Here is a 25,416-nt window from a genome sequence, read left to right as displayed (position 1 = left end):
TTTATAGAAATTAAATAGAAAGTAAATCAGATTGCCCGGGTATATCCTACAAAGAAATAATCAATGCTTCACAACAGTTTGATATTATCATATCTGAATTATGGAATCATTGTCTAGGGGTTTCAAATAAATGCTTCATAGAGAAACAAATTAGTCAGAATGATATCTTATTCTGGTTTCAGCAGTCAGGGAAACTCCCGCTTTTCCGAGATCGTTTGAAATGTCCCTTTTTCGAGATAGTTGCGTTCACCGAAGCGTGAATCACCGCTGAAAACCTTCGCCCTGTGTAGTCTTTCTCGGCTGTTTTCAGACCCTTATGTATGTGTGCGAACACTCGGTAAGAGCGGTGAAAATGTGTACGCGTGTATACAACCATAGTATAGAGCTGTTAGCTCCATGATACAACCGTGCATTCTTCTGGATCATTGTTATCTTTAGAACATGTGCCTCTCTCTCCCTCTCTCTCTCTTTCTCTCTCTTATTTATTGTCAAGCATTCAATTTGATTTTCATCACTTACCCTTAATCCTGACGTTAAATGTACCGTAATTAGACCATATTTTTTTGGATCCACCGTCATATCCGTAATATCCAACTTTCATGTTAATTCCACCTCAGCATTCATCTTCAGCTTATGATCTCATGCACAATCCATGATCAATTCATTATAATATTATTTCCACTACTAGTGCCGGCGGAAGTCATGGAAATTATTAAGTCGATATGCAATTTCAAAACATGCCGAATACAGGTCTGTCCTAAAACAATCATTGGCTGGTTGACGAAGCCAACAAATTGGAAAAAAGTATACTGTATTCATACATACATACTGCAAAGTATTGGGGCTAGCGGTCACCAAATCAAGTGCATTATAAAAGTCTGCCTAGTGCCTGTCAGCTCGATCCATGTCCAAACTTCCCTCAAACGCCCAGATGAGAATAATTATCATGATGTCATTATGATCATGACCATTCTCCATTCGACATGATCCATGCTAGCAGTGAACAGGTGTGAGATCAATGGTTTAGATTATGAACATTATCGAGAACTGCATATCCATTTTCCATAGCACTAAACCGCCGGAGAGCTGGTTAGAGGTTATTACCATAGGAACGAATATATTTTCCGAGTCTTTCTTATCATATATTACGTAATGCCGTACCCAAAATAACTTTCAGCATGATCATGGAAGGTCCATGGTAGTACCATAGCTCTATGCACACTTTGTACACGCAGTACACACACACCACACACGTTCGGCTACAACATGTAGCGGAGTATCGCGGCACAAAGGCTGAACGCAGAGACTAACCTCCTCTTACGAGAACTTTTGCTTGCATTTTTTCAGCATAAATGTGTCTTCTTTCTTCAATAGCGTCTAAGCACCACGGTGGCGAATTCTATTTTTTGGAATATAGATGAGAAATTTAGTTTTCTTTAACATATTTGAAATTAAAAATCCGCCACCGTGGTGCTTTTTTATATGAATTTTTTAGTGAGGGTATGTCAAAAAAACCCATTCACTTTGTACAGGAAAGCTATTCGGTGAGATCCTAAAAAAAGATTACGTCATGCGACCACAAATCCCTGTTTATTGAGATTCTGTCGCTCTCGCAAAAGCGGGAGTTTCCTTGACTGTTCAGAGCACGCACAGCTCCACTCTTTCCTAGGTTTAAAATATTAATAATGTGTTTGTATTTATTGGTATATTATCGATATGTTCATGTATTCATACACTAGAAATTACTTCCATTAAATCTTTCTTTTTTATTCTGACATTCACAATTATGACAGTCTGATTATCGTCTTTAAAAAAATTTCATTATCCCGGAAAGCAACTCAAAATGTTCTCTTATTCTGGAATGTTATCCTCGACGTTTGAAAAATATCTCAATATACTTAAATTTAAACTTAGAACATTTCTTCAACATAATTCCCTAGATTTAATTACATCAGTTACATTTTCTTTCATGTAAACTACTTTTAATAACACCTCCTGGTGATAGAAGTATTCTCTACACATTGAGAGAAAAAAAAGGAACAAGGGCAGGAATAATAATATATACACCCCAGCTCAAAAAATGTAAAAAGTAAGGCGAATCATTTTCCTCAGAAGTAATTGATTAAGCATGTCTGATAAAATTTGCATAACTCAATATACAGTCAGGGAAACTCCCGGTTTTCCGAGATCGTTTCAAAAGTCCCTTTTTCGAGATAGTTGCGTTCACCGAAGCGTGAATCACCGCTGAAAACCTTTGCCCTGTGTAAGTCTTTATCGGCTGTTTTCATACCCTTATGTATGTGTGCGAAACACTCGGTAAGAGCGGTGAAAATGTGTACGCGTGTATACAACGGTGCATTGTTGTTATATGTAAAACATGTGCCTCTCTCTCCCCCCCCCCCTCTCTCTTTCTCATTTATTGTCAAGCATTCAATTTGATTTTCGTTCATCACTTACCCTTAATCCGGACGTTAAATGTGCCGTAATTAGACCATATTTTTTGATCCACCGTCATGTATATCCGTAATATCCAACTTTCATGTTAATTCCTGAGCATTCATCTTCAGCTTATGATCTGCTGCAAAATCCATGCCATGATCAATACATTATAATATTATTTCCACAAGTGCCGGCGGAAGTCATGGAGATTATCAAGTCGATATGCAATTTCAAAACATGCCAAATACAGGTCTGTACGTCGTAAAACATGCAATCATTGGCTGGTTGACGAAGCCAACGAATTGGAAAAAAAGTATACTGTCTTCACCTTCAAAACAAACGTACTGCGAAGTATTGGGGCTAACGGTCACCAAATAAAGTGCATTATAAAAGTCTGCCTGCATGTCAGCTCGATCCATGTCCAAACTTCCCCCAAACGTCCAGCCCAGATGAGATAAAAGCAATATCATGATGTCATGTCATTATGATCATGACCATTCTCCATTCGACATGATCCATGCTAGCAGTGAACAGGTGTGAGATCAATGGTTTAGATTATGAACATTATCGAAAACTGCATGTCCATTTTCCATTTAGCCCATGATTGCACTAACCGCCGGTTAGAGGTTATACTGTACCATAGGAACGAATATATTTTCCAAGTCTTTCTTATCAGATATTATGTAATGCCGTACCCAAAATAACTTTCAGCATGATCATGGAAGGTAATAGCTCTATGGTAGTACCATAGCTCTATGCACACTTTGTACACGCAGTACACACACAACACACGTTCGGCTACAACATGCAGCGGAGTATCGCGGCACAAAGGCTGAACGCAGAGACTAACGTCCTCTTACGAGAACTTTTACTTGCATTTTTTCATCATAAATGTGTCTTCTTTCTTAAATAGCATCTAAGCACCACGGTGGCGAATTCTCTTTTTTCGAATATAGATGAGAAATTTAGTTTTCTTTAACATATTTGAAAATAAAAATCCGCCACCGTGGTGCTTTTTTTAAATGAATTTTTTAGTGAGGGTATTTCAGAAAACCCCATTCACTTTGTACAGGAGAGCTATTCGGTGAGATCGTAAAAAAAGATTACGTCATGCGACCACAAATCCCTGTTATTCGAGATTCTGTCGCTCTCGCAAAAGCGGGAGTTTCCTTGACTGATATACAAACAGAGCTAACTCTTTTATTATTTTTATGTATATCATAATTCCATACTTACCGATTTCGTAATGAAACAGCTTATTGTCTTCAATTTCGAGGGCTTGTGCTAAACATCCAGTCCGAATGAAAAGCAAGAGCGCCTATGATATTTTTATGCTGGAGACCACTTTCCCAACATTTAGCGGAATTCATTGGTGAACTTGCTGCTGCCTCATTCACACTGCCGTAACCGAATCCATTCTGATCTAAGCAAATACATTATTCCAATGACATACCATCAGTCGATTTGGCACTCATTTCGTTCGCGTGACTGCGTAAGAGTTAGCCAATAGAATTCATGACAGTATTGACGTCGAACGTTGTAGGGGGTATAATATTTGTCGGAGTTTAATGGTATTTACACTTCCTTGTACAGGCACATGGCATGAAGTATAAGTAAATAGCACATTGAATGATGTTTCATGGTGGGAATCGTTGTTATTACTAACGTTAATTGCAATTCAAAAGAACATTAGCATGCCAATTTAATTCCTTGTTTGTAGAATGTATAATCGTAAAACGGTCAATTAATGGGAAGTTCAAGCTGAAGAAAAACTTGTAAAAATACCAGAAAAAAACATAAAAACATATCAGTAGAGGTGTTAGGAAAACCAATAAAAGATTAAGAAATATGGTTTAATTTCAGGTTTTCATTTGTGACGTAATTTCGAGCAGCTACTCAATATGTTACATCATTTTTTTAAATTACATGTCATTGTTTGTTTTTTATTCAAGAAATATGTCATAACCTGACACATGATCAGATTTTATTTTCAAAATGGTAATAATTGTTGTTTGCTCGGAACTTAAAAGAATACATTTCCACTTACGCCATGTTTTGATCCGTCATTTCACGGCGGCCCATGAAACCCCGAGCCGATGACGTATTTTATTTTTCTTTCGATTTTTTTTTATTGATCAAACAATCGGTATGTTCAGTGTATAACAGTTAGTGATCATAATATCAATCACATTTACAATGGTATAGGGTAAAACATACATCACAGTACATGAAAAGTGGGCAAAAAAGTAATATGTATATCAAGGATATTTCAAAATATGGTTTTCAACAGGGGTCCATTTTGTATAGTGCACTCCTTCAATATGCCTCTATTTTGCAATGTTAAGCTCAATTAGTTTTGTATTAGAAATGAAAGACATTAGCCCTCTTATATATGGTTGTGAGTTTTTTACACTTTTCTACTTAAACATATCTTTTGAACATTAGGACCAAATGGTTTAGTAACATTTTGTGGGGGCCTTTCCAGTCCAAAATGAATCCAAATAAGATTCTTTTCTTACTAACATCTTCCAACTTAACACTAAAATTCTTGCCAATTTTAAAAATAAATACCCGTCGAAGATTAGAAATAACATCACAGTCATAAAAAACGAACAGGTGTCTCTAAATTTGAATGACAGAATGAGCAAGTTACTGGGTAGACTACTTTCATCTTAAACAATCTATGATTAGTATCCAGTATATTATGAATTAATTTTAATGGAAAAACTTCAATTTTTGGTTCTATTGTGCACTTAAACACGGATGGATGTAGATTTGAGACAAGTCATCATCTTAAATATCAAAGGTTGTAGAAAATAATTGTTCACTTACTGGTCTGGTTATCAACCCAGACAAAAAGTTCTTGTTTATTGCTTTAGAATTCTTATTATATAATGCAAAGGTCCCCTTTTCTTGTTGTAACTGATATTAATTATTTTTATCCCAAAACATTTGTAAAATCAAAGGATGGAATTCAAATGTCCAATCTTTCTTCACTGACTCGATTACTGCCATGTATTAAAAATAATAGTTAATTTCAACACCTTTTCCGTTCCAATAATCAAAATGAAAAATAATTTCATCACTTTCGAATACTTGATAAATATTAGATAGCCCTTCTTCATGAAGGGCACTGTAGTACATTGACTTATTATTAACCAATATGTATTTGTTATTCCATACACATTGTCTCAGTATATACTTACCTGGCTTGTATCATTAGTGATCAAGTCCAAATCAATATCTGTCTTTGACCACGCTTTTAATAAAGCAATATGAAATGGATGGATATCCTTAATTTTGGGGCAGTTTCTCAATTGCATAATTACTGACAAATATAGATTTTCCACCATATGACTTTACGAAATATTCACACATAGTCATGATAGTTATCCAACTTATGATCTGATCTAAAGAAATTTCGCAGGACACATTTCACTAGCTGAGTGTTTATCATACATTGAATGTTTTGGAATGTAAGTCCCCCTTCTGCACAATCAGCAACTATAGTTGTTCGTGAAATTTTATCCGGGCCATTCCACATAAATGAAAACATTAGCTTCTCAACTTGTTTTACAAAAGCAATGGGTAATGAAATTGGATAATAGATAAATTACTTTGGGCATTATAAAAGTTTTCAATATTTGTGTTTTGCCAATCAAGGTAAGTCCTCTGCTTTTCCATTTATTTAGTAAAATTCTCATCTCTTTAACTCTGGTTTCAAAATTCATTTTACTAGTTTCTTCTGTATTATATGAAAAGAAGATGCCTAAAACTTTAATTCTTTTCTCTGGCCATAGAATAACACTAGCCTTTACACCTAGATGACGATTCTTACCAATTCGCATGGCTTCAGTTTGTTTATTTACTGATACATAAACCAGATATTTTTAGAAAATTCCTCAAACTCTAAAAAGATATGCTGTAGGGAGTGACTGTCTTTAAACCCTTTATACTGTTATTATTTTTTAATCTATTAAAATAAACCTCTAATCCAAAATGAATGATAAGGGCGCAAGAGGGTTCCCTTGTCTTACTCCTCTACTTACTTTGAAATAGCCTGTAGTAAATAAGTTATAAGCTTCCAAACCAGTGGCGTAGACAGGTCCTTAGACCTGGGGGGGATGATCCCTAGCTGGGTCATAATTTATATATATATATATATATATATATATATATATATATATATATATATATATATATATATATATATATTATATATATTTATATATATTTTTATATACATGTATATATATATAATTAATATATAAATATAAAGAATGAAGGAGATAACGTACTCGATAAAAACAAAATATCATGGGCCAAAGCAGACGAGTTAAAGATAACAAAATAACACGATCTGCCTCATGGATTATCTCGTGTGTCTTTTAATCACTTTGCTTTCAGCAATAAACAGGGCATCCAGTAATAAACAAACTTCCTTGCACATTTTTCATGGCAGTAATATTTTGTTTGATTAATGACAATGAGTAAAGATGATCATAAGAGAAATGTCATTTGTCGGATGTCTAGTTATCATCTTGGTCATGACAGTCCTGCTAAACATGATCTAGAATAACTAGTATTCCTTATTTTACTAGTATACTCTTTTAAAAGTAGCGATATTGTTAATGATCAAACGAATGAATCAACAACTAAAGGAATAAACAAATAAACAGCCAAATAACTAAAAAAATATCAATTACAATTATAGTAATAGGGGTAAAATAAAAAAAGATCAACATTATATTTCTTATCCACGTGCAGATATGCGGACACTAAAATGATAAGCACACTCTGTTTAAAATTACCATGATTACAAAGGCTTGATTGAATTAAGTATGGAAATGAAATAAACCTCACCGGGTTGTCAGAAGTAAACTGTATAGATAGTAACTTGTTATAATTTCGATTCATTTCTTATTATGTACCTTGTTATGATGATTATGATAAAAACATAGGTAAGGAAATGTAACAGTTTATAACCTTCAAACCTAGAAGACTGCGCACGTACAGAAATCACTGGTATAAGTAATTCCAAAATACATTGCGCCAATATTTTTGAGTGAAAAAAACCTCGGATATCACTGAGGCCATCCAAAATTTGCACTTTCATTCCAAAATCATTCATTTACTAATTCGCTCCTTAGAGACTGAAAATTTTCACCTTTCCTTTGCAAAGTAGGGGTTGAGGACATGGCCAGCAGGGAAAAGGGTCAGTGTATGTGTATAGGTAATTTCTTTTTAATTCGTTTGAACAGTGTTAATGTGTTATGAAAGCAATTGCTCTGAAAGGGAGTGATTAAGCGACACTTTCTTAAATCTGTAATGAAATATTATGAACTTATCTCCTTTGCAAATACATAATTATTATAAGGAAATGTACTTGGTGAAACTCTGAATAACGATCCTTAACTGTATATAACGACGCAAGACACTTGTTATTACTTAAAAGTTGTAAATGCATATAAGATGATTGACTCTGAATAAAAGTCCAATTTTTATCATGTTTGTCATTGCTGTACGTTATGATTATTACTGCTATTATTATTGATTGATTTTAACTAGCATTCATTGCTTTATTACGGTATAGTTTTGCTTCTTCCCCCACAGAACCCTGGGGGGATGATTGTACACACCATCCCCCCCACCTAAAATTCTGGGGGGATGCATCCCCCCATCCCCCCCCCCCCCCGCTATCTACGCCCCTGTTCCAAACATTGAAAAATAAATTAGTGGCTTGATGAGTCGAATGCCTTGGTAAGATCTAACGCCATAATCATACATGATTTTTTTTTTTTGCATAAAACATTAAGTCTGACATTAATCGAACTCCTTCACCAATGTATCTACCCTTTATAAATGCCGTCTGCTGACAGTTAATCAGGTTTCCTATTACTTTAGCAATTCTTTTGGCTAAACATTGGGAAAGGATTCTCGCATCAACATTTATCACAGTAATTGGTCTCCAGTAATTCAATAAGTTTCTTTATCTGGCTTTGGGATCAGTTTTATCACCTCTTGCTTGTGTGAAACTGACATAGATTGGTCTTTATGTTGCATTGAAATAGTCCATCATATATTTTCAGACCAGGAACCAGAATGTTTCGTAAAACTCAACCGTTAAGCCATTATTTCCTGGTGTTTTATTATTTTGCTTCATTACATGAGATTAAAACCTTCACATGAAGCCTTTTCTGATCCTGTTATATTTTCCAGGTTACTATGACAAATATGATTGTTGGAGAGCTCGTCATATCTACTATATCTCAGTTAAAAAAGTGTAATATTCCTTGATAAATCTGTGGATGTCTGATTGTTTTCTAAAATTCCCATCATTCGTATCCAATACATCAATAGATGCATTTCAGTCTCGCTTTTATCCAATGAAAAAAAGAATATATACGTATTTTTTGCTTTTCGCCCCTGTTCATACCAATTGCATCTAGATCTCAAAATTGCCCCTTCTGCAAAATAATCATACAATTTGTGTAATTCATCCTCAATGTGTTTCTTTCTATCTACAACTTCTTCATCTAAGCCGTTTCCTTCATTTCACTTCTATCTCATATATTTTTTCAATTCCTCCTATAGTTCTTGTCTTAGTCTTTCCTTTTCACCTTTTTTCTTCTTTGAGTATGGGATAGTAAATTTCCTAATTTTGTATTTCAGCCAGTCCCACGACATTTTCTCATTATGTTTGTGTTCAAATTCATTAACCCAAAACGGGAGGCTGTCACTGAGAGCCGTAACAAGTTCCTTATTTCTTAATAAACTGTTGCTAAATATCCAGTGTGAGGGTCTCATTTTTTTGGCAATATGAAGGTGTACGGTAAGTCGGTAACATAATCATGATCAGATAAGACACGTAGACACATAACATTTTCTACGACAACAGACCGCAGAGCGTCTGTAACCAACCAAAAGTCCAGTCATGACTGAATACATAGATTGAGTCTGCTCCTGTGTAAACCTTTTTATTGTTTGGATTCTTGTTCTCGAAATATCATTCTTTCAGGTTTAATATTGTTGTATATGAACTGTTAACTTTTTCACTCTGTTCTCGTACTACCATTTTCTCTATCCATATCCTGTGTAAAGTTATAGTCTCCTCTTATTATGCATTTATGTCCTTCATCAGTGAACTATTGTAGTTTCAAATAAAGATCAGTAACAAAAATCCATATGTTCCTTTTCACTATTGGGTGCATATACCTTAACTATAGATTTTCAACGCTGATTCCGTCCATACATTATGAGTATTTCGTGTACTCTACTCCCTTCTGTGTTTGTTTGTCATGGTAAAACAGCCTAGTCGGATACATGAAGTACGCCTTTCCATGCTCTGTCTTCAGCTTCTTTCGGGTATGCAACATCTTCTTTCGCTGGTCTCTTATCTCATGCACTGGTCGAAGAAGACACCCAGATAACGAGCATTCTTTGAAGGAGGGACAGACACACTGCCAAATTGATGATTATGTGGACAATCTTGTTTCGCATATGTGGTGAAGAAAAGACTAACAAGCAGTCTTGTCATCGTTCAGCTTCCCAAATTTCATGACCATCTATTGCCGGATTTTAGCAAGGTATGTACTAGTAAGACTTGAAATAGCATCAACATCATCATCTCTCACTTTGGGGTCGAATTGCGTTTCATCCGCATAGAGGTGAACCTGCACTCTATGATGAGGAGCGATTTCCCCAAGTGGTGCAGTGTACAGATTGAAGAGTATATAGTGGTCCGAGGACGGAACCATGCGGAAAGCCGTACTTCAAGAGAGCCACCTTTGTCAAAGTCCCATTGATATTCACCTCTTGCCGTCTGCAGTGGAGATACGACCGGAACCATGCTAAGATAGTGGCATCAACCTTAAAGTCTTCATACAATCTCAGGATAGAAACTTCATGGTCTATCGTGTCAAATGGTGCTGACAGATCTAAAAGGATAATCATGAATGCTCGTTGTCAACTGCTCTTAATATGTCATCAGATATCCTGAGAAGAGCTGTCTCAGCATGTTGAGCTGTTTGTACGAAGACTGGATAGTGTCGTGAAGGCCATTGTCCTGCAGATGTGTCTTCATTTTCTTCACAAAAAACTTTCTCAGCAACTTTGGCAAGTCATCATTTTCCTTCACAACTGTAGTTTGAATAGGATCTAGGGATCAGGATTCTTTCTTATGATTCTCTGTATTTCTAAAGGAGATGATCTGGCGTAAATGCAGTATGGTGATCATCGTACGAGGAAGGCACAGTTCTGTCCAACTCTATTTCTGACTCCTCTCTGTTAGAGATGGGTGTGTTTGACGGTAGGTTACATCTGATAGACTCAATCTTTCCAGTGAAATACCTTGAGAAGTCACTAGCTAACTCAACAAATGAAAAAATAGGGCCATATTAACAATTGATTACATAGAATATTATGAGTAATCAATCGTATGAGTCAACCCTAGGATCAATCGTAAAGTTGTTGTGTTATAGGCCATTGGAATGGCTCAAGGTCTAATGTGATTTCTTTGAATGAATTATTTAAATCTGTATACATGTATGGGATGAGTAATTTTTGCTTATATGTAGTATCTGTATCCATAATTTAACCAAATGTGGAGCTCACATTTGTTTATATTCACTCAGAATTTAGGTAATTATCTCGCACTTTTGTACGTGTGTGCATTATTTTTTGCTCATGAAACAAGTTGATGCTTACTTTATGTGAATGCATTGTACATTTAAAAACTGTCATGCCCAAATGATTACATGATTTATAACAAATTTGATAATTAATGGGAGATGTCATTCGTATTTTGGGTCATTGGAAGTAAGTTGGTGAGACTGTGTAACGACATTGTCGATGTTGGTGGTGATATGATGATGATGGTGGTGAATGTGATGATGTTGTTGATGATTGTAATAGGATAAGTATGATGATGATGATGATAGTGGTGGTGGTGGAATAATGATACTGATGATGGTGATAGTGATGATGATGTTTATGATATGCATGCAGGGAGATTAATAACCAAAGACAAACACATAACAATCGGTGTTGTAGTCCATGAACCCACCGACTCTCTTTCAGAATCTAAAGACCCCTAAAATAGATAGAATATCAATCATTTTAGGTGTAATCTTTAGAATTTTGGTAAGAAACATCTTAGACATCTATGGGTTTGATAGTTTTTTCAGTGTCAATGAAAACCACTTTTTGGCAACCATTTACCTATAAATAAAAGATTACACTAGGTGATCATAATATGCACAATGCACTTTTTTCACTTCAACAAGCATAATCATGCAAATAAAAAAATTACTAAAAGAAGATCACTACAAATGTATTCGTCTTAACATATTTTAATCATACTGTTCTCTGAGTAAATATATATTTCGTAGTATAAACTTTTAGTATAAACACATTTTTTACTGGCAATATAATGGAACTTGATCCCCACGTTTACTGTGCATAGAAGCATTTTCAATTGGCAATTAATACGTATACATATAAATGACTTCATTCGAAAGTAATAGCATGAAGCAGCTGAATGATAATAGCTAATGATTACAAGTTTCATATTTTTTTAACATTTTGCGAGAAAATTTAAATTGTGAAGATGTTGACTACATACTGATATATTAATAATGGTCCATATAGGTGTGTGTAGACAAGTAGTATTTTTACGTTATTAAAAGGGTGCACACACACACACACCCTCACCCACATACACAAGTGGATCCACTCACAATTATAAAATGATATGTTATGATTACCTACATGTATATTCAACTCTATTAATTTCATTCACCATGAAAACTACAATAAACAAGAATCACACAAATATGAATACAAAAATAAGGTAAAGATACACAAAATATTTCAGAAATATATTTCATGTATACTGAGGATCAGCTTGAAAGACAAGGTCTTAGAATACATATTATAACCAAGTGCATATCCCAACCCAAAACCCCACACTTCTCTATCACACACACTCTCTCTCACACACATACATTGACACACCCTCACAATTCTTCCTCAGCCCCTTAATACACAAATCGAAGAAATTATTAAATGAAAGACATTGTCTGGTACCCATAGGCGGCGGAAGCGGGGGGGGGGGGGGGCGTTGACTGGTCCCCCCTCCCCTAAATTTGAGGTGGGGGGATGGTCCCTCCTAAATTTTTATTTGATAACATTTTTTTTTTGCTTGTCAATTTTATTTCCTGCGCCCCCCTTCCGATCCCCCTAATTTTTTTTTTTTTGGGGGGGGCTTGTCAAATTGTTTACCTGAGCCCATTACAAAATTTCAGGTGGACCCCCGCCCCCTAATTTTTTTGGCTTCCGCCGCAAATGCTGTTACCTAATATAAATACTCTGTTTAACCTTAATAACCCTCTGGTGCCAAAAGAAAGAGAGGGCACTTAATTTGGTATTTGTTTCACTACCACTTACTCTCACATACACAGGACTGTACTGAGGCATTAATAAGGAAGAACTTGATAATGCCTGGAATATAACGTGACCATATTTAAAATGTTCAAATCATAAATGCCATTAAAAAGCTGCGATATCAAGTAATAAATGTATCAAATACTATTTTTTTTGGAAAATATATGTACATGTATCTATTTGAGGTGTGGCAGAATCAATATATTGAATATAATAAATCATTTAAAAAAATGAAGTATATGCCCCAGACAGGAAGATAATAATAATAATTATACTTGCTTATATAGCGCTTAATACTTACTTTGTCAGAAGTCTCTAAGCGCTCTACAGTATATGCAGCATAATTACCCTGGCTTTAGCAGTGCAGCTGTTACGCGCGCTGTGTTTCAAGGAATAAATTCCTGCCAGGTACCCATTTACTTCATCTGGGTTGAGTGCAGCACATTGTGGATCAATTTCTTTCTGAAAGAAATTACGCCATGGTTGGGATTCGAACCCACGACCCTCTGTTTCAGAGTCCGGAGACTAAGCCACTGGGCCACAACGCTCCACAGACAGCCTTCATTTCTCCAATATTACATGGTCTGTGTATAATAGATAAGCTAAACTTTCATTATATTCATTTAAAATTTGATATCGGAGCCATAAGTAAATAGAACTTTCATATATCAGGAACTAAAAGTATTTACAATGACTATGATATATTATCACATATCTGTGAACCCTTTGCATTGACTTATTTATTGAGGTAAATATTAAATGATTCAGGAAATTTATTTACTCCTGGGAGTCGTTTCGCATAAGGACTTGTCGACTGTTTTATCCGACAGTTTTCACAGGAAATGTGCATCTCAGCCAATCAGATTCAAGGAAAATTATCAGATCCGATAACTTGTCGGACGACATATTCATATGAAACGCTTCTCTGGCGAAGTCATATCCATCGATGTGTAACGCATGATATTGATTACAAACTATTGACAAAAGTATAGAGATTTACATTTATTATTCTAAGGACTTTCATTAATCATTCTTTTTATAGAATGCAAATGCATTTTTTAAGTAAACATGTAAAAAATGTATACATTTGATATTTGCTCCCTGTTTGTATGACACATACATATTCTAAAATGTTCCGAATAAACAAATCCTTATAAATGAAAATGGTGAATTTGTCATATGAATCATAATTATATAATAATAACAATTTAAATGCTTCAAACCCAACCTCCGTATAATATTGTTTCAATTTGATTATAATGAGAGAAATGCTTGATTGAGGCTAGATATATTTAGCTCACATAGCATATAAAATAATAATGAGAACAGGTCAGAGTGAAGGTAAATTGACATTTGTAATGTTCAATTCTAGATTATAGGATTATAGTCTATTCCGAGGCGCATTATTTACTATCCCAGGTTTGGGTCTGGTTGCCGCTTCCAGTGCTTAGTGTATGCAATGAATCAATCCTGGACACATTCACATCACATGTAGGTTGGGTGCATATCAAAATTGTACTGGGACTGTTTGCAGATACATCTAAGCCTTAGTAGTACATGTAGCTGTAGTGTAACGGGTTTCGTTCAACGACGCTCTGTAAACAATAAAATCGTACAAAATAATGAAAAAGAAGGACGTATTAAAATAATAGTGTTCGTTTTGAAGATTGCACACTCGTGCTCAATTTCAATTATTTCTCTCCATAATTACCAAATAACAACGCATACCTGTGTACAATCAATAATGTTCAAAACAAGATGAATGTAATTCATGAGCGATGAACTGGAAATATCAGAAGTAAATGGGAAAAGAAGTGGTCGGATAGAAGCAGTTTAATATCGTTGAGCAGATATAACTTTTCTAGCATCAGAAAACAAAATTGATGACAAAATAAATCATATTATCAGTTTTGATCTTTTGATCCTGTACTCTTATCCAACAAAATGAGGACAGATTTTTTTCTTCAAAATTGACTCTTTACAACATTCATGCAACAAATATGTTTGTACAGAGCAAAATACTTTTCCACATCATGCTGCCTCCAAATATTTTCATACTCAGTGCGTCCCACAAAAAACGAAACCGAAATTTATTGATGATTTATCATAACTTAATCACAAATACAATAGACATATGACCTATCATTGTAAAGCATAGAATCTCCCCCTTCATCTGAAATTACTTAGATTATTTTGTATTCACGCACGAGTGAGCAAAAGCAATTTGAAGAGGGGATCCCCAAAACTCACTTGGCGGGCTCTATCTGGGTTTTAAAAAGAAAACCACATTTTTGATAGGTTCAATATCTGCTCTTTAATTTGATACCTCAATTACAGAAAATGGTCAAAAAATAACAAAGTTCTGGTTATTTGAAATACGGCTTGACTTTCAATAATTTCACACAATGAAGACGTTTTACAGGCTAGCGTTCGATCTCACTCAAAATCCGTTTTGTTGATGATCAGCCATGCATTAAGACTTTTCGTTAACCAGGCGATAGCTTCTGTGGGAAATCGGTGAAACACGTTAATTTAATGAAATCATGGAGATACAAGCATTGTTTTGAGGGAACATAACTTTTTTACTTCTTGACCATTTTTTGTGATTGATTAAGGTATCATACAATAGCAGAACTGATTTTCTTTTTGAAATTCAAATAGCCCCGCCAAATTAGTTTTTGGTATCCTTTCTTCAAATTGTTTCAAATTGCTCACTCATGCGTGAATGAGAAATAATCTCAGTAGTATCGGATGAAAGAGGAGATTCTAAGCTTTACATTGTTAGATTATTTGTCTATTGTATTTGTGATTAAATTATGATAAATCGTCGCTAAATCTCGGTTTGGTTTTTTGGGGACACACTGCATATCGATGTTAATTTATTCCTAATGAGTTTGAACTTTGAAATCATGTGATGAGCATATGGGGAAGGGGGTACTTACCTCTCCACTGGCGCTGCTATGCCCATCAACTACATATGGTGTAGCAAAGTTATCCAAGCCTCCTCGTCCCTGTTCATAGGGGAGGGAACATACAAAAGATAATAAAAGAATCAACAAAGAACACAAAGAACACAAAGAACAGAATCATTGGGAAGGTACATATGTTTAATCACAGGGATTTCATATATCTTTAACTATCAAGCAAATTCTAAATCTGTACTTTTTTGCGGGGGTAAATATGGATAAACCATGTAATGGATGTTGTTTGTAGGTTTGCATGGTGGCATGTACACTTGCTGATGTTGTTTACGGTACACCATGTGGAGTGTTATAGAAACAGTGGATAGAAGAAGAGAAGAAGTGGATAGGCGAGAAAGTTGAGATTTGAGAGTAGAGTATTCTTTCTTGAAAATAGTCCTGAAAAGGACTGTAAACCAGAAGGAATGTTGAGTGAGAATAGCTTGAGTAGTAGAGGTGATGAGGAGATATAATATAATCTTTTACAAATAGATGCAGACTACTGCAAATATGGTGTCTGATAAATTATGCATAAAAAGTCTGACAAATATACTAACAATTAAGATTACATGAAGTATCACAATTAGGTTGATTTCTTATGCATTGTGGTTGTTTTTCAGATGTGGAATTATTGGATCCGACAATTTCATGGTTTGAAATACCCATGCAATGTTTGTTTGTTATGTGTTTGCTACTGTAGAGGTGTGTTCGATTCCATGAAAACAACATGCTTTCGATTGACTGCTATGCGAAATATATATAAAATCGTGAAAAGAAGTTTGGAAATCTGACTTTTATCGAAAATCCCTCCTCGGTTTTACAGAACCATCACTGCATAAACAACAGCAAAACATCAAAAATGAAGCAGGGGCTTGATTTGAATGGTTTTCATCTCTACTTTCACCAAAAAAGGGATCATGTTCTTTGTTGACCCTTCAAGACTATTTCTGCTCATTTTGCAGCTTTTCAATTTAGACTTCATCTATTAAACAATTTTGAATCCTGCTCCTTTTGAGATGGTATGATCATAAGCAGGGAATCATTTTAAATATAATGAAATGATCTTTTGAATGATATTAAATATGCATTGTGTAATATTCAGAGTTTGGCGAAAATAATAATATTGCCAAACATTTCCAAATATTTCTGAGGGGTGTGTGTGTATATATATATATATATATATATATATATATATATATATATATATATTCAATCTTTATCTCTGTTCTAATAGAAAAAAATGGTATATCATGATTGACTAAAGAAAGCTGGACCAGAGAGTGAAAGAGATAAGCATAGAGAGGAGAGAGGGAAAATGGAATGAGAGATGATGATGATAGAGAGAGGGGGACAGGTAAAGGGGGGGGGTACGATAGAATGAAGAAACGAAATCCCTATTCGTACCCGATAATAGCCCATTTCACTTACAGGGTTATCCATTCCTTGATATTGTCTTATCCGATTAACAGCTCTACCGATATCATATTGTCGACGATCAAGAGAAGCTTCAAACGAGTAATCGTCCAAAGAACGATCCGACCGTCGGTCATCGAATATACGCCGTTGGTCTGAGATGTGGTAGTTGCTATGCTTCTGCATCCTGTCAAATTTCATTTGAAAGAATGATTATGTTCATTTATATATATTGCATGGATAGATATATACCGATTTACATTTTCGTAATTTATAATGAAAATAAACTAATACACATCGTCAGAGGAATTAGGAAGAATTCCACGCAGAATACCATTGAAACATTTCTATAATTTTACGTCTGGAGTCTGGACTGTTTCAAAAGTGACAACAGCTACAAAAAAGTGAACAAGCATTATAACGCCCAAGCAAAATTATGTGTATTATGGTTTTATAAGATAGTGATATAGATGATCATAATTATTTCAATATTCTATCCTCATCTCAAAACCATGACCGGTCAATAGAACTAGTCATTAGTACCAGTCATTAGACAATTTTCATGTTGGCTAATACAAATAAATCACCGGTCATGTGATAGAATTCAGCTACCAATTTGATAAGGATCCATTTCACCAATTCATAATATACCTTTATTTTTGAAGAGAGCCAATTGATTGGTACTGCCATATGGATTGATAGAAGAAAGTGAAGAAGGAAGAGGAGAAGAATGAAAGAAATAGCAAGCTGCTTCAAATAATCATGCAAATATAACTTACCCCATTAACATCCTATTTGCCTCATTACGACGCACTGTCTGGACCATTATTAAACAAGCGCAGATAACGAAGATCAGAGCTCCCGACATAGCACCAAGTATGATTCCAACAATAGCACCAGGGGATAGGCCAGTCCTGCCAGAGACTATGGGGATAAATTAATAAGAAACGATTTTGCTTAAAATGAAGTATAATTTACCTATGAAACCTTAACGTAATGATTATCATGTTAGTGAGTGTAAAACTGCTCGACCATCTGGAAATGCAAATTATTGTGATTTAATATCACGAATGGCAAGACAAAACGAAAATCCTAGCTAAAAAGTATAAAATCCATCGGGGTATGATGGAGAGAACGCCAATAATAAGTTGGGCGTTCACACCTACGAGTGCCCACGATTTTAAAGTAAAGCAAGTAATTGTGTGGTAAATATAATGCTTCCCTTCCCTATTTCTTTTCATTATACCTGATTTACTCGCGATCTTAAAATAATTCTTTCAAGTACATGCATTAGTGAGAAAGCAAGATATATTGAGGGATACTGATGGTCAATGTAGAATTTTCTATTTAATACTCTTTGATAAGAATGTGAAGTTTGACGATCATCAAGGGTGAAGGCTAGTTGTATTGAAAACGTGACAAATTGTTTACGAGGGCTAGTTAACCATTTCTTTTTTCACAAATCTTACTAGCAGATTAATGACTATGACTGCATTCAAAGTAATAAAAAAGAATAAGTTCATGCTTACATGATGAACAGTCTGTCCCTGTGTAATCCTCTGGGCATGCGCAGCTATACGTGTTGAATTCATCCGTGCAGGTCCCTCCATTTCTACAGGGGTTGCTGTTCTCACAACTATCGGTATCTAAAACATGGCAAATAATTAATTCCCGTAATAATATGCGGACCGATATAAAAGCATTCGGTATCTAAAACATGGCAAATAATCAATACCCGTAATAACATGCGGACCGATCTCAAAGCTATCGGTATCTAATAAAACATGGCAAAAAGCAATACCAGCGATAATATATGAACCAATCTCAAAGCTATCGGAGTTCATTAAAACATGGAATTATACTAGCTGTGATAAATATGTCGAAGAGATTAAAGTTTGCCAAATGTTCAAGCACTTTGGAGAGATATTGGACATAACATAATATTATAAACAGAATTAGAGAATCTGTTTGTTATGGATTGATGTATGTTTAAATACGATAAAGCAATTGAATGCATTAATTTTAATAGTTAACACAGAGATTTATTCTGCAAGGCAGGGAGCTGCTTTACCACCTGTTGGAAGCACAATGACAAATTGTAAAACGAATATAATGAAGAATAAGATAAGTGAGGAACATCTTGGGAGTACATCTCCAGAAATGGAAACAGACTGATTGATGCGTATACTTCAATTTTATTATTGCTAATTTTTCCCCAAAGTTTGGAAATGTATTACACAATGTTTTATAAAATCATTTTATGTTATCTTGTAATCTTCAGCAAGTGTGAGACAAAACTGTTACCTTTAATAATTATTTGCAATATTTATTTTGTCTTGCAATGCTTGGTGATACATGTATGATTTTTTTTATGAATATATCCACCGATATACACCGATCAAAAAATATATCTGTATATACTAAAAACATGTCAAAAAGATTAATACGAGTTATATCGTATACACCGATCTAAAAGACATCGATATCTAGTAAAACATGTCAAAGAGATTAATACAAGCTAGAGTATACACACCGATCTAAATGCTATCGGTATCTAGTAAAACAAACATAGTATAATACTCGTATAACATTATACATGTATTTTGTCTGTGTGTTTATTTTTGTTGTATTACGTGTCTGTTATAATTAGATGTTCAGGAAGATGTGAGTTTTTTTTTTTTTTGGGGGGGGTGATACAGAATTAAAAGCACTAGAAGTAACATTTTTGACGCATTATATAATCGCTTTAAAGGGTTATTTCTTTATTTAATCAACTTTTTTATACGTTTAGTCAAATTATGGGTTATTCAACAGAAAAGTATGATTTTGTTTTACTTTGAATGTGCACTTACTGTCTACGGTTAACTCTTCGACGTAAAGAGAATCGTCGAAAAAGGGGAATGTCTCATTAGCAGGTGATAGGTCAGTGGCTGATTGAGCAAGACTATCAGCGGAATCCTGAGATGGTGCTGCGAGACTCATTTGAAGATCACCAATCACACTACCACTTCGGAAAGAGACTACCACACATGTGATACTGATGAGCTGAGCTGAATTTAAGCTTACATTCAAATACGTTGAAACCTGTGAATGACAAGGTTTATTTGGGATAGAAACGCGAGTAGATTGTTAGAGGAATGAGACAGAATCTAGCAATTGTTGCAACAAAATGTTCACTGTCTTCTAAATGGAATCAAAAAGCTGTCCCGATGCTTACGCCTATCAACAGTGTCTATATTCCAAAAAAACATACAGACCTATACGATGTACAGACAAATACTAAAAATCTGATTAATTCATATAAAGTAGAATCTAATCTCATCTAATTTATTCTGATTTAACATAATCTCACCACTTGAAGCGAATTAAAGCATTAAAACATAAATAAGTGGACTTCCTTACCGCACCACAAAAGACATCTTCCAAAGCCTTAAAAGCGGCCGTAGACCGATCATTAAGTTCTTCTGTGAATACAAGCAGTGAACCACTTCGTCTGTTGGCTGTGATACTAATCCTTATGATGCTCACGAACGTTTCTAATGAGAAATAGATAGCAATGTAACATGTAAATACCTTCTTCCTGTGTGACCATTTCGTACTGATCACGAGTAACCTTTTGTTTTAGAGTGTTCTAGAGAGTAAATAGTTATGATTATGTTTTTTTTATTAAATACCAGATACCATGGACCCCTGAACAGTTTAACTGAAAATTCGATGTAAGTTTGATGAACACGACCATTATTTTTAATAATTTTCCTTTTTCGTAATTTCAAACATGGTTAGTATTATTATCTTTAAAGATCATGTAACCTTTAGTTCGTTAAAACAGAGACACTAGATTTCCACTTTAGTAGTTGTAATCTCATGTAATCAATGTGTACATTTATTGTCACAAGTATCCTGTAAATCGGCGGAAGTGAATGGTAATGAATTAATTACCATGACAACATGAAAAGAACAAAAATATTATATACTGTAAGAGGGTAGAACTCATGCCACTGCAGTGGAATGGGTTCTGGTGCACTGGTTACTTAGATAAATAAATTAAATTAAATTCAGAACATTTATTGGGGTAATTCATCGGTAAAAAATTAAATACAAAATTTGTTGACATTGATTTGCTTTATTTTCTATTCATAATTCATTTCACTTTCGGGTCCTGTTGTATAAAGAATTGTTATAAAAAAAGAAGAAATTACTATCAGCCAATCAGATTGTAAGATTTCAGTAGCTTTTAACTATCATTGTAAATGTGTAAAAATAACACAAGCAATAATAAGAAAAATACTACTAATAATAAGGTACTGATATTACATGGCATCCTGAAAGGGGCACTATATATTACCCCGACTTTAACTCCAAAATAATTTTATTGAATCATTGATCATTGACGTTTTCATCTCAGTAGCCATCTTTATTTTTTTTAAAGGCAATTACATAAAAAAACAAAATGTGTTGAAATTAGATTTATTAATTGATTTTACTTCTGAACATACCAGGTGAGGCGATTGTTGATGGAAGAGTGGTAGTATCAGGAGTATCAGTAGTTAAATCTGTAGGACTAGTTTCCGGAGTAGCTGTGCTGGGTTCCATGGTAGTTGTATCTAGTGAGCCCTCTGTGGTGGTGGCGGCAGTGGACGTAGTTATTTCTTTAAACAAATAGAAACGGCAAGATGAAATTAGATGTCATTTTGTTCCAATGATAATGATAGTAATAATAAAAAATAATAATAGGAGAAGAAGAATACGAAGGAGGATAAGGAGGGGCAAAAGAAAGAAAAAAAGAACATATAATAATGATAATAATGATGCATGGCCCTGGCAAGCAGGGGTGCTAAAGCACCCACACGATTTTCTTTGCGGGGATGCTGCATGTATTATTCTCCTGGAATTTTGGAAGGTGTGAAAAAGTGGGGAAATGTAATCAAAATGACCTTCATTTTGCAGGATTTTTTTTCATCAAATCACCATCATTTAGGGGTGACTTCTTTTTTGGTATTGCTTTTTCATATTTACATCCGCACTCCCAGCAAAAAAATCATTCCCGTAGCCCGTAATAAAAATGATAATAATAATCAAATATAAAATATGTAATATACTATTCAATGGTGAACTCTATATATCCCGGACTTTAACTTGAAATAATTTCATTGACATTTATATCTGAGTAGACATATTTTGTTACATTTTATGGACAGATACACTTCATACAATAAATGCTGACACTAGATATTTTAATTCAGTTTACTTCTTAACATACCAGTTGAAGTAATCGTTGTTGGAGGAGGGGTAGAATCAGAAGTAGTCAAATCAGTAGGACTAGTATCCTCTGTATTAATTGTGCTTGGTTGTATGGTAGTTGTAGGTGGTGGGCTCTCTGTGATGGTGGTAGTTGTGGGCGTGGTGGTGGTTGTGGGCGTGGTGGTGGCTGTGGGCGTGGTTATTTCTAAAAAAAAAGAGAAATCGCAGGATGTCATTTTGTAACTACAAAACAGCAACAACAAAAATAATGATAATAACAATTATAACAGAATATACCATCGATATATAATTATGAAGTAGCATATTTAATGATGCCCTACATACCCGGATTTAACCCAAAAATAATCCGATGAACTTATTGATCATTGACGTTTATAGATGGCCTTTCACTTTAAAGTATTCTAAGCTATTTTCCATTTCAAAAGTGCAATCACCTTGATGCACACAACTCAACATTTACATTGTTCTGGTTTACATTATACTTGGCCACTCTCACATAATATGTATATCAGAGTCATCTTTAACACATTATTATATATCAAACCAATGAATTTCATGTTAATCTAGTTTTCTTTTTGAAACACATTGAGGTGCTTGATCGTACTCCTGGTTGCAAATCAAGAAAGTATATCTGGCTTGGAAGAGCAGTACTCTTACTTTTAACCAAAACCTTGTTTTAATTCATATGACGAAGGTGAGATCCCCGAAACGTTCGTCCCTCAAACTGATCTCAAGATTGCCGTACTACTTATTTTTGGTCAAATTACCCATTGAGCAATTAGTTTCAGTAAAACCAGGTGCGCAGGTACAGCTATACATGTTGATCCCATCCGTACACGTCGCTCCATTTTGACAAGGATCAGATTCGCACTCATCGATTTCTACATGCGTAAAAAGGAAAACGTATATAAGGTCATTTTGTAGGGAAGAAAAACAGGTAAAAGAAAAAGAAGAAGAAAAAAGAAGAAAACAGAGGGAGAAAAAGGAGAATAAGAAAAAAGAGGAATAAGAAAAAGAAAGAAAATGAAGAAAGACAAAGCAAATAAAAACACAAAAGATAACAAGAAGACGAAGAAATAAGACTTAAAGAGGAAGATGAAAGATAAGTAGACAGAACAAGTTTAAAAAATACGATGTAAATCGTACTTTTACAACCAGTAGCAGTCTTATCGTAGAAGTAGAAATAGTATTTTAAGTGGAAGTAGTAAAGTAACGGAAGCAATAGAAGTAGTAGTGGTACAAGTAAAAATACATTTAGTATTTCTTACATTGAAAATCATTACCTGTACAAGAATCATTTCCAGTTCCAATGAAACCATCATCACAAGTGCAATAGTAGCTTCCATATGTATTTGTACAGTTCCCGTTACTACACACGTCTGTTGCATTACATTCATTAGTATCTAAGGAATAAAAGAAAACAACATATTTTCCTTTGCAAAATAAGCTGGATTTCAGTCATTCAATTTGTAATCAAAGTGTTCAGTATTCTAAACGTGGATTAATGATAACCAATTTAAAAGGCGGAATTGTTTTCACACCGAGTTTTTAAACTTGGTTATTCACTCAAAATTGAAATAGTACGAATTGTTTAAGGACAAGATTAATGAAATTGCTCTTATTGCAGTAAGCTTGCTTTCTTGGCATTAAAAAAAAAACAGACTGGGCTTCCAATTGTATTTAAAGCACTTTTCGAAACTTTGATTTCTTAAGTTGGAATGTTTATATAAATTGTTATTCCAATAACTTTAAAAATCGAATCGCAACGGATCTTGTGATGTGAATGACATCATACCAATGCATGCAAAACCATCATCATCAAGCTCAAATCCAGGATTGCAAGAACACGAGAAATCCCCCGGTGAGTTGATACAAGTTTGGTTGCATCTATGATCCCCGAGACACTCATTGATATCTAAAACAGTAACAAAAATAATCAAGAAAAGATTTACCATTAATCAAAAAGTGAGGAAAAGCCGTGAGGAAAAGCTTTGAGTAACAGTAGGAGCAGAAGTGAAAGTATATCTAGTACAGCTATACTATTCATCCTATCATGAATACTGGTTAATGATAGGGTTGATATGGTTGGAAGCATTATGGTCAGACCGGTACCATCGTGGGGGGGGGGGACCAGGGGGTCGCCATTAAGATATATAGGAGTGAAAAGAGGAGAACGAACAGGAGAAAATAGAAAGGGTAAAAGTATTTTAAAGAAGTAGAGTTTTGGGGACGGCAGCTGGGCTAAAGCAAGTGTGATAACGACATAGTGCCATGCACGTCTCAAAATTGATACAAGCTATATACATATTCTATTTTCATTAATTTGCATGAACCTTTGACTGACAAAACCTTCAGCCATAAGTAGGAAAAGACTTTACTGCAATGATATACAACAGTTAAATGTATTAATTATCAACGCACTGTAAACTAAATAGGCAATCTAACATGCTGAGAGTGAAATCAATTTATGGCAAAGTATTTTAATAGTACTCCACCGTTATGCACAATGTGATTCAGATTTTTTTTCAATATTTATGGTGTCGCTTTTATTTTAGGGGGTATTCATGGTTTGTATAATACAGATCTATATCTGGAAACTCGTTTACCCACCTACACAAGAAGCATCCCCGTTTCCGAGTTGGAAGCCTTCAGAACAGGTACAAAAATAGCTACCGTCTGTATTTGTACAGTTACCGTTACCACACACATCCGTAGATAGCTCACATTCATTGATATCTGTAAAAGAAGGAGAAGGTAAAGTTAGTTATGATGATGATGATAATGATGATGGTTGAAGTGATGATGTTGATTATGATGGTGGTGACTATATCAAAATTGAAGATGATTACGACGATGATAATGATGACAAATGAGAGGTGAAGAGGAGGAAGAGTATGGC

General features: G+C 34.7%; 1 protein-coding gene across 1 annotated transcript in view; it reads right to left on the bottom strand.

Annotated features, from left to right (window-relative positions):
* Window positions 1-13,363: 13,363 nt before the first annotated feature.
* Window positions 13,364-25,416, bottom strand: part of LOC121421764 (mucin-like protein) — a 50,369-nt gene continuing 38,316 nt past the window's right edge. The window contains exons 26-38 of the mRNA XM_041616564.1: window positions 25,128-25,253; window positions 24,313-24,432; window positions 23,801-23,920; window positions 23,285-23,398; window positions 22,516-22,701; window positions 21,752-21,904; window positions 20,658-20,791; window positions 20,108-20,339; window positions 18,785-18,901; window positions 18,035-18,179; window positions 17,271-17,442; window positions 15,825-15,893; window positions 13,364-14,477 (exon numbers count right to left, since the gene is read on the bottom strand). Of these exons, the coding sequence (XP_041472498.1) occupies window positions 14,430-14,477; window positions 15,825-15,893; window positions 17,271-17,442; window positions 18,035-18,179; window positions 18,785-18,901; window positions 20,108-20,339; window positions 20,658-20,791; window positions 21,752-21,904; window positions 22,516-22,701; window positions 23,285-23,398; window positions 23,801-23,920; window positions 24,313-24,432; window positions 25,128-25,253 (1,736 nt within the window). The 3' untranslated portion in view covers window positions 13,364-14,429. The remainder of the gene's footprint in view (window positions 14,478-15,824; window positions 15,894-17,270; window positions 17,443-18,034; window positions 18,180-18,784; window positions 18,902-20,107; window positions 20,340-20,657; window positions 20,792-21,751; window positions 21,905-22,515; window positions 22,702-23,284; window positions 23,399-23,800; window positions 23,921-24,312; window positions 24,433-25,127; window positions 25,254-25,416) is intronic.

This window comes from Lytechinus variegatus, chromosome 9, assembly GCF_018143015.1.
Source record: "Lytechinus variegatus isolate NC3 chromosome 9, Lvar_3.0, whole genome shotgun sequence".
NCBI classification, from domain to species: domain Eukaryota; kingdom Metazoa; phylum Echinodermata; class Echinoidea; order Temnopleuroida; family Toxopneustidae; genus Lytechinus; species Lytechinus variegatus.
Note: the sequence above shows the minus strand (reverse complement) of the source record. Positions and strands in the feature narration are given on the sequence as shown.